The sequence below is a fragment of the Dermochelys coriacea genome, chromosome 7, assembly GCF_009764565.3.
Source record: "Dermochelys coriacea isolate rDerCor1 chromosome 7, rDerCor1.pri.v4, whole genome shotgun sequence".
NCBI classification, from domain to species: Eukaryota; Metazoa; Chordata; order Testudines; family Dermochelyidae; genus Dermochelys; species Dermochelys coriacea.
The window spans coordinates 50367493-50383149 of record NC_050074.1 but is presented as its reverse complement, the minus strand read 5'-3'; the positions used below and the strand labels follow the sequence as shown (position 1 = coordinate 50383149).

General features: G+C 45.1%; 1 protein-coding gene and 1 long non-coding RNA gene across 7 annotated transcripts in view; one reads left to right on the top strand and one right to left on the bottom strand.

The window, feature by feature from the left end:
• Positions 1 to 15657, top strand: part of LOC122460949 — a 526129-nt gene that overhangs the window by 139698 nt on the left and 370774 nt on the right. The gene's annotated exons all lie outside the window — the stretch shown is intronic.
• Positions 1 to 15657, bottom strand: part of BSN (bassoon presynaptic cytomatrix protein) — a 510614-nt gene that overhangs the window by 487818 nt on the left and 7139 nt on the right. For all 6 annotated transcript variants that reach the window (XR_005293922.2, XR_006282593.1, XR_006282594.1 and 3 more), the window contains exon 2: positions 7605 to 8004. Coding sequence is in view for 3 of the 6 variants with exons in the window: in XM_038409469.2 (XP_038265397.1) it covers positions 7605 to 8004 (400 nt within the window). In the remaining 3 variants the exon portion in view is untranslated. The remainder of the gene's footprint in view (positions 1 to 7604; positions 8005 to 15657) is intronic.

The following is a 15657-nucleotide window of genomic DNA, read 5'->3' as shown; positions in this document are numbered from 1 at the left end:
TGGCGGCTGAAATGCCCAAGGAACAAATGAACCAGTATGAACTGTTTAAAACCAAGGCGAGAGCCAGAATGGGGCTAACCCCTGAGCATTCCCGTCGGCGGTTCAGAGCCATAAGGTGGAAACCAGATGTGTCATTTACCCGACATGCCTACCACATTGTGAAACATTGGGATGCCTGAATATCAGGAGCAAGTGTTAAATCTCCAGAAGATTTGCCCTTCCTAATGCAAATGGAGCAGTTCCTAGAGGGTGTTGCTGAGGAAATAGAAAGATACATCCTAGATGGGAAGCCCAAAACTGTAGTCGAGGCGGGGGAGATTGGAGTCAAATGGGTGGAGGTGGCAGAAAAGAAAAAAAACTGGTCACAGTTGGAGCGGATACCAGAAGAGACAACCTCAGACCACACCCTACTACTGGGGGCAGCCCAAGGCCCCACCTACCCCCCCAAGGAACCCTCCAGACACCTTATTGTCCTGCCACACCGTTCTCCAGCAACCCACCTCGCCCCAGTGACCCGTCAGCTGGACGATGTTTTAAATGTAATGAGCTGGGGCATGTAAAGGCCAACTGCCCCAAGAACCCCAATAGATTACAGTTCATTGCACCGGAATAAGTCCAGAGGTCCTCAGGCCCAGATGCCTCCCAGATACCCTCGGAGCAGAGGGAAACTGAGTGTGGGCGGGAAGAAGGTCACCGCATGGAGGGACACCGGAGCACAAGTGTCAGCTATCCAGGCTTCCTTAGTGGACCCCAATTTAATCAACCCAGAGATCCAAGTGATGATTCAACCCTTCAAGTCCAACTCTTTCAAATTTGCCTACAGCCAAGTTGCCTATCCAGTACAAGGGCTGGTCAGGAACGTGGACTTTTGCAGTCTATGATGATTATTCCATCCCCATGATGTTGGGGGAAGACTTGGCCAATTGTGTGAAGCTAGCCAAGAGGGTGGGAATGGTCACTCGCAGCCCAGACTAAACCAGCCGTCACACCTAGCTCTGTTCTGGAAACTTCTACCAGGATCAGTCAGAGGTGATGGACCCGGCCCCCAAGCCAATGTCTGCAACAGCAGTAGTGGATCCAGTCACAGAGACCCAGACAGAGCCAGTCCCAGAACTGGATCTGGCGGAACACCTAGCACCAGATCCATTGCCAGCACTGAACCCAGTACTTGCAACCACAACTCCAGAGGGTCTGAATCTGAACCGGCAGCAGCTGATAACCCTGCCCAAGAGGCTCAACCGGAGCCTGAAGTCCAACATAGTGCACCAGCGGAGAGCAGTTCACAGTCAACGGAAACAGTCCCATCCCCTACATCGCTTCCAGAGGGACCAAGCCTAGGTCCACAACCCAATGAGGAACTGATGTCTCCAGCATCAAGGGAACTGTTCCAGACCGAACAGGAAACAGATGAAAGCCTGCAGAGAGCTTGGATGGCGGTACGGAGCAACCCACTACCTCTCAGCTCTTCTAATTGATCCAGGATTGTTGTAGATAGAGGACTTTTATACAAGGAAACTTTCTGTTGGACACCAGGAAGACTGGCATCCTCGGAGACAGTTGGTAGTTCCAACTAAGTACCGGGTCAAGCTCTTGAGCTTAGCCCACGATCATCCTAGTGGCCAAACTGGGGTGAACAGGACCAAAGACCAGTTGCGGAGGTCATTCCATGGGACAGAATGGACAAGGATGTTTCTACTTATGTTCCGTCTTGTGAGGTGTGCCAAAGAGTGGGAAGACCCTAAGACCAGGTCAAAGCCCCTCTCCAGCCACTTCCCATCACTGAAGTTCCATTTCAGTGAGTAGCTGTGGATATTCTGGGTCCTTTTCTGAAAAAGACACCCAGAGGAAAGCAGTACATACTGACTTGCATGGATTTTGCCACCCGATGGCCGGAAGCAGTAGCTCTAAGCAACACCAGGGCTAAAAGTGTGTACCAAGCACTAGCAGACATTTTTGCCAAGATAGGTTGGACCTCCAACATCCTCACAGATGCAGGAACTAATTTCCTGGCAGGAACTATGGAAAGCCTTTGGGAAGCTCATGCGGTAAATCACTTGGTTGCCACTCCTTACCACCATCAAACAAATGGCATGGTGGAGAAGTTTAATGGAACTTTGGGGGCCATGATACGTAAATGAGCACTCCAATGATTGGGACCTAGTGTTGCAGCAGTTGCTCTTTGCCTACAGAGCTGTACCACATCAGAGTTTAGGGTTTTCACCATTTGAACTTGTATATGGCCGTGAGGTTAAGGGGTCATTACAGTTGATGAAGCAGCAATGGGAGGGATTTACACCTTCTCAAGGAGCTAACATTCTGGACTTTGTAACCAACCTACAACATGCCCTCTGAACCTCTCTAGCCCTTGCTAAAGAAAACCTACAGGATGCTCAAAAAGAGCAAAAAACCTGGTATGATAAACATGCCAGAGAACGTTCCTTCAAGTAGGGGACCAGATCATGGTCTTAAAGGCGCTCCAGGCCCATAAAATGGAATTGTCGTGGGAAGGGCCATTCATGGTCCAGGAGCGCCTGGGAGCTGTTAATTATCTCATAGCATTCCCCACCTCCAACTGAAAGCCTAAGGTGTACCATATTAATTCTCTAAAGGCCTTTTATTCCAGAGAATTAAAGGTTTGTCAGTTTACAGCACAGGGAGGAGATGACGCTGAGTGGCCTGAAGGTGTCTATTACGAAGGGAAAAGTGATGGTGGCGTGGAAGAGGTGAACCTCTCCATGACCCTTGGGTGTATGCAGCGACAGTAGATCAAGGAGCTGTGCACTAGCTATGCGCTGACGTTCTCAGCCACCCCAGGACTGACTGAACGGGCAGACCACTCCATTGACACAGGTAATGCTCACCCAATTAAAGTCCAACCTTACCGGGTGTCTCCTCAAGCTAAAACTGCTATAGAACGGGAGAACCAGGATATGTTACAGATGGGTGTAATCTGCCCCTCTGGCAGTGCATGGGCATCTCCAGTGGTTCTAGTTCCAAAACCAGATGGGGAGATATGTTTTTGCGTGGACTACCATAAGATAAATGCTGTAACTTGCCCAGACAGCTATCCAATGCCAGGCACAGACGAACTATTAGAGAAACTGGGACGGGCCCGGTTCATCTCTACCTTGGACTTAACCAAGGGGTACTGGCAGGTACCGCTAGATGAATCCGCCAAGGAAAGGTCAGCCTTCATCACACATGTCGGGCTGTATGAATTTAATGTACTCCCTTTCGGGCTGCAGAATGCACCCACCACCTTCCAAAGACTTGTAAATTGTCTCCTAGCGGGATTAGGAGAATATGCAGTCGCCTACCTTGACAATGTGGCCATATTTTCGGATTCCTAGGAAGAACATCTGAAACATCTACAAAAAGTCTTCAAGCGCATAAGGGAGGCAGGACTAACAGTCCACACAAGAGATCCACTTCCTGGACACTACGGTGCTAATAAGCGATGGTCACAAACACCACCGTATATCGGAAACCTACTGACCGCTATTCCTACCTACATGCCTCTAGCTTTCATCCAGATCATACCACACGATCCATTGTCTACAGCCAAGCTCTACGATATAACCGCATTTGCTCCAACCCCTCAGACAGAGACAAACACCTACAAGATCTCTATCATGCATTCCTACAACTACAATACCCACCTGCTGAAGTGAAGAAACAGATTGACAGAGCCAGAAGAGTACCCAGAAGTCACCTACTACAGGACAGGCCCAACAAAGAAAATAACAGAACGCCACTAGCCATCACCATCAGCCCCCAACTAAAACCTCTCCAACGCATCATCAAGGATCTACAACCTATCCTGAAGGACAACCCATCACTCTCACAGACCGTGGGAGACGGGCCAGTCCTTGCTTACAGACAGCCTCCCAATCTGAAGCAAATACTCATCAGCAACCACACACCACACAACAGAACCACCAACCCAGGAACCTATCCTTGCAACAAAGCCCGTTGCCAACTCTGTCCACATATCTATTCAGGGGATACCATCATAGGGCCTAATCACATCAGCCACACTATCAGAGGCTCGTTCACCTGCGCATCTACCAATGTGATATGCCATCATGTGCCAGCGATGCCCCTCTGCCATGTACATTGGCCAAACTGGACAGTCTCTACGTAAAAGAATGAATGGACACAAATCGGACGTCAAGAATTGTAACATTCAAAAACCAGTCGGAGAACACTTCCATCTCTCTGGTCACTCGATTACAGACCTAAAAGTTGCAATTCTTCAACAAAAACTTCAAAAAACAGACTAATGAGAGACTGCTGAATTGGAATTAATTTGCAAACTGGATACAATTATCTTAGGCTTGAATAGAGACTGGGAATGGATGAGTCATTACACAAAGTATAACTATTTCCCCATGGTATTTCTCCCTCCCACCCCACCCCCCACTGTTCCTCAGATATTCTTGTTAACTGCTGGAAATAGCCTACCTTGCTTGTCACCATGAAAGGTTTTCCTCCTTTCCCCCCCCTGCTGCTGGTGATGGCTTATTTTAAGTGATCACTCTCCTTACAGTGTGTATGATAAACCTATTGTTTCTTGTTCTCTGTGTGTGTATATCAATCTCCCCTCTGTTTTTTCCACCAAATGCATCCGATGAAGTGAGCTGTAGCTCACGAAAGCTTATGCTCTAATAAATTTGTTAGTCTCTAAGGTGCCACAAGTACTCCTTTTTCTTTTTTGCGAATACAGACTAACACGGCTGCTACTCTGAAACCTGTTAAGGCTAAGACGTGTCAAATCAGAGTGACTTACCTTCGACACCAGATGGCTCAAGGAACTATCAACCCCCTCCAGGCCAAAGTGGAAGCTATCCAAAAGTGGTCATCCCAAAGTCAAAGAAACAGGTTCAATACTTCTTAGGCTTGGCCGGTTATTACAGACTATTTGTACCACAATACAACCAAATCGCCGCCCCACTGACAGACCTAACCAAAAAGAAACAGCCAAATGCCGTTCAGTGGACCGAAGAGTGTCAGAAGGCCTTTAACCAACTTAAAGTGACACTCATGTCTGACGCTGTACTAAGGGCCCCAGACTTTGACAAACCGTTCCTAGTAACCATAGATGTGTCCACGCGTGGTGTGGGAGCAGTTTTAATGCAGGAAGGACCAGATCAAGAATTCCACTCTGTAGTGTTTCTCAGCAAGAAGCTGTCTGAGGGGGAAAGCAACTGGTCAGTCAGTGAAAAAGAATGTTACGCCATTGTCTATGCTCTGGAAAAGCTATGCCCATATGTTTGGGGACGGCATTTCCACCTGCAAACCGACCATGCTGCGCTACAGTGGCTTCATACCGCCACGGGCAACAACAAAACTTATTTGGTGGAGTTTAGCTCTCCAGGATTTTGATTTCGACATCCAACACATCTCAGGAGCTTTTAACAAAGTGGCTGATGCACTCTCCCGTGAAAGTTTCCCAGAATCAACTGGTTAAAATTGTCCTTGAGATGTGGAAAATATTGTTAGTCTTTATATACTTGGTAGTATATTTAGAGGTGCATGTGTCTTATTAACTTTGTTTTCTCCTACAGCTGAGGGTGAAACGCTGGCTGGGATTTCTTCCTGACCTGTGATTTGTGGGGCATCATAAATATAAAGGGAAGGGTAACCCCCTTTAAAAGCCCTCCTGGCCAGAGGAAAAACCCTTTCATCTGTAAAGGGTTAAGTAGCTAGGATAACCTCGCTGGCACCTGACCAAAATGACCAATGAGGAGACAAGACACTTTCAAAGCTGGAGGGGGCGGAGAAACAAAGGCTCTCTCTGTCTGTGTGATGCTTTTGCCGGGCATAGAACAGGAATGGAGTCTTAGAACTTAGTAAGTAATCTAGCTAGATATGTGTTAGATTATGATTTCTTTAAAAGGCTGAGAAAAAGTGTACTGAATGGGATGCAGATTCCTGTTTTTGTGTCTTTTTGTAACTTAAGGTTTTGCCTAGAGGGATTCTCTATGATTTGAATCTGATTACCCTGTAAGGTATTTACCATCCTGATTTTACAGAGGTGATTCTTTTTACTTTTTTCTTCTATTAAAATTCTTCTTTTAAGAATCTGAATGCTTTTTCATTGTTCTTAACATCCAAGGGTTTGGGTCTGTGTTCACCTATGCAAATTGGTGAGGATTTTTATCAAACCTCCCCACAGAAAGTGGGTGTAAGGCTTGGGAGGATTTTGGTGGGAATGACGTTTCCAAACAGGCTCTTTCCCAATTATATACCTGTTAGACGTTTGGTGGTGGTATACGTGGCATGCGTCTGGTATCTACCGACTCCCCCATGCCGTAGAAAGACCTCTATTGTGAGCCTAACCATTGACTATAAAGAAACATGCAGCTGGCATAAGTATCATATACCTTGCTATGCAAGAGAGAGTCCTCCTAACCTTTCCTTTTCCAAAGAACAAATATTGAAAGCAATGAGGCCTTATGAGACAACAACATTTAGAAACTGAAATTTCTGTTAGTAAAGTGGGAATTCACAGGAGTCACTGGCTGATCACTGAAATTATGGGGACAATTTTCAAAATGACTTATGTGACTTAGGAGCCCAACTCCCCATAGCTTTCAAAGGTATTTGTGTTCCTAACTCACATAAGCACTTCTGAACATTTTACCTTAAATCCTAAGATTGTTATTTTTTATTACCTGGGGAAGTTTTATAGATACTAATGATCTCAATTATGTATCTCCTTAATAGCTACAGAAGTACATTTACCTTGTTCTTTCAGCTAGGAATTTACATGTACCCCTAATTAAAGTCATAGATAAATAAGACTGACCAGGTGTTTCAAGGAGTCCCACACACCAGCATGTCCTCAACATTGCATCACTCAGCTATTTCAAACACTGCCAAATCTGCCTCTGGGAATCTCATGCTTACAATTTTACACAGCCCACATCAGACACCTTTGGTGAAACACTTTACAAGTAGACTAACTTGCAAATAATTATTCTCACTTATCTCCCACCCAGTCAGAAGAAAATATCTGCTTCCAATTCTGTCAGGCATTCACAGCCAAAAACTATCACCTGTATCACTCAATCTGAAATATTCAGCATTCAAAATACTTGTTCTGCCACCGGTCACCACCTCATGAAGATCCCTATATGGTTTAGCCCTTCACACTTATGACATATCTATGCAAGTGGAACTAACTTGGGTCAGGAAATCCATGGCCTGGGTGGTGGTGGTGAAGGTGAAGAATCTAGATGGAAACTGTACCTCCATGAAAGTCTAAGCTTTTCTCTTATAAAGGCTTCCCATTCTCTCTCTACAGTCCTCAGATCACTACAACCATCCACGGATTAGCCAGAAGCATCACTGTTAAAGTACAAGGATGCTAACCTGTCATGAACCTGGAAGATGAAGATGCAACCTCAAGGCTCAAAGCATGCAAGACAGCCTGAAATTTGAACTATTTGGCAGCATATAATGTTTCCTCAGAACACCAACTTGACTGTTTCCCAGGATTTCTAAAAACACCAAAGATGATCTGGGGTTAGAGCCATCTTACTAGCTACCTCCGAAGTCAAAAATTTCAGGCTGAAAAACCGAATAAATGAAGCAATTACCTCAGTGAGATGGGGGTTGGGGTTGAATCCACACTGGTTGCAGACTTTGTTGTGACACTGTGTACAAGTGTTGAAGTTTGGCTGATTAGGAGAGGAAGTGAGTTCTGTTGTCTTGCATATAGGACAGAGAGTGCTGCTTGGAAGGGGTGCGATTTGCGGGACAGAATAAGGTGAGGTAGGGGTGCTGCCTCGATCTGGTGATACAGAGGGAGATCGTCCTGATCTCTGAATTCTGGTGTCCACCTGGAGCATCCTCCTAGGTCCATCTGATTGTTGGCTGGTGTGACCATGGCTCAGCATCTCTCTTGTGCTTTCATGGGGCTGGGCAGACTGTTTAAGGGATGGGGAAGCTGATCTCTCTCCAACTGGGAGATCCGATTGAGCCGGTCTTCTTGGTGTGCTGAAATATCATTAAAAAACACGTATGTAAACCAAGATTTAGAGGATTCGATGATTACAGCCAATTCTGAAAATGCAATACATGACAAAAATAGCAAACTTTCATATACCAAGGCCACTGGAGACATAATGAAGCAATCTTAGAGGGTGCTGAATTCCTTCAACTCAGTGGCAATTTAAGACACTCAGTACCTTGCAGGATGAGATCAAAGTAAATTTTACATATTTTAAGCCTTCTCTCTATACTTGGGCTACTCTGGGTGTCCTAAGAGGAATCTTGGGGTATCACCACAACGTTTCATGGAAAACATGAGAAGTACACAGCAGACTGCCAGGAGAGGGCTTAGCACTTTTCCATCATCAGTTGATGAATTCACAATGCAGCACTGGCTCCAGTTTCCAGGAACATTAATTGCCTGGTCATTCCTGCTGAGCTGATAGCCAACACTCACCCAACTATCTCCTCACAACTGACTTTTGCAACACCTTGTACTAAGAGAAAATAGTCTATAAAAGAGCAAAATGCGGATAGTTCAAAAATAATGGCCCTGATTGTCTATTGTGCTAGATCCACTTGACAAAAGAGAGTGGGAAGGCAGTCAAACAGCTGGTTATGGCTCCTTGATTCTCAAGCTGCCCCAGTATGTCATAAATTACAGCAGCCAAAGACTTGCTCTCACTTTACACCAACCTGGCTATGTTTCCCAAGGGACCACATGCCAGTGGAAAACTGGCAGAGTGCAGGCACGTGCCATCCTGCCCCAGACATCACCTATGTTGGGTGAGGAGCAGTTGGCATAGGAGCTGGCCAGGCTGCTGTACATCATTTCTGTACAAAATTTCACTTTTATGTTGATGAGTGTCTCTTTAAATGCAACATTCTGATCCAATCAGCATCAAAGACTGAAAAGGCTTTAAACCACCAAGATTTGTTTGCCAATTACGTTAAACTTCAAAGTATATATACATAAAAAAAAAAGTCTTAACTAAGAAGATTAGCACATACCTTGAAGAACTTACTGTGGAGGCCTAATAAGAGAGAGGCAGCAAAAAGTCTAAATGTGAGAACCTCCTATTGTTTCAGTTTAACTCTAAAATCAAATATGAAGTTTATCCAGGTAAAAGTGGAATAACCTACAGTAGACGTAATTTCACATTCCATCAGAGGAAGAATATAGTAAAACAGAATTTTTCTTTACATTGATTTTTAGAATTTTTTCCCCCTTAAATGTAGTGCTTTATATTATCAGATGAAATCTTTTCTTTCCCTTACTCCACTTTTGAAACTACTGTCTCCTTAAGAGTTTATTAGTGTTCTTTAAATCTCAAGTATTCCCATTTCAAAATTCAGGACTTCACACACCTGAAACTGGAGTATTCTCTTTAGAAGACTAACAAAAAGAATTAGTTAAGTGTTTTCTTATATCTCCAGCAGCAATCTATGCCTTTTCTTGAAATCAGAGTAATAACAGCCACAGCATGTCCACTGTTGTAAATAATTCCCTCTTGCAATCTTCATCCTTTCATGGAAATTAAATACTACAGTATCTTTTTCCTCATTAAATTTAAAATTCTGAATAAAGAAGCAAGCTACAGATTGTACCAGATGAAATAAAGAGGTTACATTATTAAAACTTAACACTTTCATTCTGGCAACTGCAAGAAGCCTTTCCCCCCCAATCAAATAAATACAAAATAAATATTCACATGGTTTCTTGTCACTCTGAAAATCTTTATGCAATCCCAAATTGCTTTGCTCTTCTCTTTATTGCATATATATTTTGGTAAGGAAGTAGCCACAATGGCATTCTTCCATATTCTACTTGCCAGACTACATATAGTCCTTAAAGTTCCTTTTTAGGAAAGTACAGTTTTAGGAAGAATAAAGTTTTCAGAAACACTCCCTCTACTTGAAATGAGAAACATCAGTTGTTGCAGTAATATCTCTAGAATCAGAGGGAACTTACTTAGTACCCCCTGTATACTTCCTTTTGAAATATGCTTTGCTGACTTTTCAATCACAAAACCAAGACTTGTACGTTTAATGGGACCAGTTGGTGTTACTAAACCTTGAACACATTGTCGGTGGGTATCATAGGCTGGGGGAGGCTGAGCCTCCCCATACAGCCTGGCATGACCCCATCCACACTCCACCCCCAGACTCCCTCCTGCAGTTGCTGCTCTTCCGTGGTCCAGGCTGGCTGGGGCCACACCACCCATCCGGCGCTCCGGGGCTGGGAGCTCAGTGGCTGCACTGCCTGGCCACTGACACTCCGGGGCTGGGGGACCTCGGCAGCCCAGTATGGCCATTCTTATGTAAAGTCGTTCGAATTCATTCATCTAACCATAGAAAACAGAGCTAAACCTATCCTCTTTCTTGCTCATTTACTGACCTCCAAGGATTAAAGGTCTTGTAAAGCAGATGACTAAGGCCTTGCCAGTAGTAGTGGTGAAATAATACCTGACTCATCATCTTGTGAAACCTCAACACAACTACTTCCTTGCTTGCATTCTTAGGATTCTTATAGGTCATCTCTGGTTGAACTCACATAGCTAATCATACGCTGGACCTGGTTTTTGGATTAACGTCAACCTACAGGATATTAGCAACCCAGCCACTGTTTTCGACCCAAATCCCAACCCAGACCATCACCTTATTAAGGTACTGGTCAGCACTCTCCCTGCTCCCACACAACTGGAACACCCCATGGTACTGGATCATCCACAAAGGCTCATGGGCCTCATCACATTCCAAAACATGCTGAAGGACAGCAGCACTCTAGTTACAGAAAAAGACACTAGATCCTAAGCCTATCGTCATACTCTAGCCTCTACCATTGACACACTAGCCCCCAACCACCCATACAGATCCCCTTGGTCTTCTGCCACCACTGGCCAGATGAAGAGAGGAATGAGTGATCTCCTGGTGTTGTTGAATGGAGGGCACACATCCATTCTCATCCTCCTCCTGTGCAGGATTCAACACTGTCAGCCATAAGATACTGCTATCTCACCTGAGACAGGTGGCAGGATTCCAGGGGAATAAGCTATAATGCCTTGAGTCCTTTTTGGAGTCATGCACCCAAAGAGTAAGGATGGGAAACTGCACCTCTACCATTAACCCCCCACCCACCAAACCCATTCAAGATGGGAAGCCTCCCGATTCATACTGAGAAAGTAGGGCAATTGGCTAGTTTTCTTAGGTGCATGTATACGAACGCAAGAAGCCTGGGAAACAAGCAGGAAGAATTGGAAGTCCTGGCACAATCAAGGAACTATGAAGTGATTGGAACAACAGAAACTTGGTGGAGCAGTTCACATGACTGGAGCACTGTCATGGATGCGTATAAACTGTTTAGGAAGGACAGGTACGGGAGGAAAGGTGGAGGAGTTTCATTGTACACAAGAGAACAGTATGACTGCTCAGAGCTCCAGTTTGAAACTGGAGAAAAGCCTGTTGAGAGTCTTTGGGTTAAGTTTAGAGGCGAGAGCAACAAGGGTGATGTCATGATGGGCATGTGCTATAGACCACCAGATCAGAAGGATGAGGTAGGTGAGGCTTTCTTCGGACAACTAACTGAAGTCTCCAGATCACAGGCACTAGTTCTAATGGGAGACTTCAATCACCCTGACATCTGCTGGGAGAGCAAGACAGCAGTGCACAGACAATCCAGGAAGTTTTTGGAGAGTGTTGGGGACAACTTCCTGGTACAAGTGCTGGAGGAACTGACTAGGGGCTGTACTCCTCTTGACCTGCTGCTTACAAACGGGGAGAATTAATTGGTAGGGGAAGCAGAAGTGGGTGGCAACCTAGGCAGCAGTGACCAAAGGATGGTTGAGTTCAGGATCCTGACAAAAGGAAGAAAGGAGAGTAGCAAAATATAGACCCTGAACTTCAGAATAGCAGATTTAGACTCCCTTAGGGAACTGATGGGAAGGATCCACTGGGAGGCTAATATGAGGGGGCAAGAAGTCCAGGAGAGCTGGCTGCATTTTAAAGAAGCCTTATTGAGTGCGCAGGAAGAAACCATCCCAAAGTGCAGAAAGAATAGCAAATATGGCAGGCGACCTGTTTGGCTTAACAGTGAAATCTTCGGTGAGCTTAAACTCAAAAAGGAAGCATACAGAAAGTGGAAATTTGGACAGATGACTAGGAAGGAGTATAAAAATATTGCTAGAGCATGCAAAGGTGTAATCAGGAAGGCCAAGGCATGACTGGAGTTGCAGCTAGCAAGGGATGTGAAGGGTAACAAGAACAGTTTCTACAGGTATGTTAGCAACAAGAAGAAGGTCAGAGAAAGTGTGGGACCCTTACTGAATGTGGGAGGCAACATAGTGCCAAATGATGTGGAAAAAGCTGAAGTACTCAATGCTTTTTTTGCCTCGGTCTTCACAGACAAGGAAAGCTCCCAGACTGCTGCACTGGGCAACACAGCACGGGGAGTAGGTGAGCAGCCCTCAGTGGTGAAAGAACAGGTTAAGGACTATTTAGAAAAGCTGGACATGCACAAGTCCATGGGTCCAGATCTAATGCATCCAAGGGTACTGAGGGAGTTAGCTGATGTGATTGCAGAGCCATTGGCCATTATCTTTGAAAATTTGTGGCGATCAGGGGAGGTCCCCGACGACTGGAAAAAGGCAAATATAGTGCCCATATTTTAAAACGGGAAAAAAAGAGAACCTGGGGAACTATATGAACTACAAATCATGGAGCAAGTCCTCAAGGATTCCATTTTGAAGCACTTGCAGGAGAGGAAGCATGATCAGGAACAGTCAATGCAGATTCACCAAGGGCAAGTCATGCCTGACCAACCTGATTGCCTTCTATGATGAGATAACTGGCTCTGTGGATATGGGGAAAGGAGTGGATGTGATATATCTTGATTTTAGCAAAGCTTTTGATATGGTCTCCCACAGTATTCTTGCCAGCAAGTTAAAAAAGAATGGTCTGGATGAATGGACTATAGGGTAGATAGAAAGCTGGCTAGATTGTCGGGCTTAATGGGTAGTGATGAACAGCTCAATGTCTAGTTGGCAGCCGGTATCAAGCTGAGTGCCCCAGGAGTCGGTCCTGGGGCCAGTTTTGTTCAACATCTTTATCAATGATCTGGATGATGAGATGGTGGGCTGCCATGGTGTTTTCCCGGCCACAGGGATGTTAAATGTAATTATATTATGGTTGCTATTACCAAGCAGTTCAGCTACATTCACCTCCTGAACCAGATCCTGTGCTTCATGTAGGACTAAATCAAGAATCGCCTCTAATCTTTTGAGTTTCAGGACTAACTGCTCCAAGAAGCACCATTTAAGGTGTCATCAAGAAACTATCTCTGCATCCCATCCTGAGGTGACATGTACCCAGTCAATATGGGGATAGTTGAAATCCCCCATCATTACTGAGGTATTTATTTTTATAGCCTCTCTAATCTACCTGTGCATTTCACAGTCAGCATCACCATCCTGGTCAGGTGGTCGGTAGTATGTCCCTACTGCTATATTTTTATTATTCAAGAATGGAATTACTATCCATAGAAATTCTATGGTTCAGTTTGGTTCATTTAAGATTTTTACTTGATTTGATTCTATGCTTTCTTTCATGTTGCAGCAGTACAGACACTAGACTGGTACTCACAGGCAAGAGGAGACTAATATAGATCAAGGATAACATGGCAATGCACAACAGAAGCTACAAAATGACATGGGAAGAAACTAAGACTGCAGGAGGAGACTGGCAAAGATGGAAGGCAGTAGTGGAGGTTCTATGCTCCACATGCAATAGCGCAACATGAGAAAGCGGTACCTAGGTGCCCCAAACAGTTCAGGGCCTCACTATGGTAGGCACTGTACAAGCACACAGGAAGAAGAGAGTCCCAACCCTGAAAATTGTGAGTTAGCTAAGAGATCATAAGCATAGATGTAAACTGTGCTTTCCCCAGCTTCCTTCAGTCTCACTTGTACCATACCCTCCCTCTTGTAATTTGCACTTAATATTGATCTCATCTGATTTACAGCGCTGTAACTAATAATATAATATACAGAATTATACCAGTGTAAATAAGTTCAGAATTTAGCCCCAAGTTTCAGCCTTCCACATGTGCTCTCTATATTATTTAATAACATTTCAGATTATATTTAGCTCCAACCTTCACACTTTACTATTATGCTTTTGTTTCCTAAACATTTATAACTTTGTTACTTTCTCCCCAATTTTATGAGGAAAAAACAGTAAAATATTTTATTTACATTTCTAAAGCAATGAACATGACACCTACAAACCCTTATTGTCTTACGAGTACTTCTATTGAACTAAACGGGACTACTCATTCAAAGACTACTCATGTGAGTTAGAACTCAATCCTCTAAACCTTTATTCCCATAAGTAGTCCTCAGCCTCACTGAACTATTCAGACAGCTTGAATTTGCAGCAAGCTCCTAGTGATTACACAGTGGCTTAAACATTTGACAGCTTGGATCTAGCTGGAACCTTTAATATAAAACTGAACACCACCAAAAAAGCCTAAAAATATATTATTGTTAGTGCTAATGTTATAAAACATTGTCACGAGTTCAAATATTACTTTTAGAATGCTATTTTTCTTTAGCAGCCTCTTGCTGCCTTCTGAAGTCTAGCACAAATTAGTTAACACAATGCATAATTTCGAACAATCTAAATATCGAAATTAATATCCCAATCCAACCTAGTAGCTTATATGTTATAAAGCAAGTAGCAAAAATTACACTTAAGAACAGTGCATCCTACTGTTTAAATCGACTCACCTATGGCTTCAGATGATTTAATTTAGAGCAGTGGTTCTTAACCTTTACTACACCCTTTGGTTCTCAAAATATGTTCTTGCACCCCTTATCAAAAATCATTGAAGTAGGTCAGTTCTTTAACCTAGATTATACCATAACTATAGAATGAAAGAGATAGAATTACACCTCTACCACGATATAACGTGACCCAATATAAGGCGGGTTCGTATACAATGCGGTAAAGCTCCGACACGCTGCTCTGAGCAGCATGTTAAGGGTGCCGGGTTCCGCTGGGGGGTTGGATAAGGGGCAGAGGGTCTCGGGGCTGTCAGGGGCTCTCCCCCTCCAAAGTCTGGGAGGTAGGAGCTGTGGAGGGGCACTTTTGGGGGCCCCACAGTCCCAGAGTGGCCTGGAGGATTAGCAGGGGGCTGGGAGCAACCCGCTCCACTTCCCTCGCCCCAGCCCCAGCCGTGTCGCTCAGGGGAGGAGGCTTGGGGGAAGGGATCTCCCTCCCACTCACCAGCAGCAGCAGAAGTGGAGGAGCCCAGCCCCAGCCCACTCCACTCCAGCAGCTCCCAGCCGCGGCACTCCACTTCCCACCGCAGGTGAGTGCGGGACCTTTCCCCAGCCCCGCTTCCAGCAACACATTTGGGGCCGGGGCAAGGAAAGTGGAGCGGGCTGGGGCCACATCGCTCCGCTTCCCGCCACTGGTGAATGCGGAGGGCCTCCTTTCCCCAACCTCCCCACACTCACCAGCGGCAGGAAGCAGAACAGCCCAGCCCCAGCCCGCTCCACTCTGCCAGCTCCCAGCTGCGGAACTCCGCTTCCCGCCACAGGTGAGTACAGGGGGTGTCCTTTCCCCAACCTCCCTGCACTCACCGGCAGCAGGAAGCGGAGC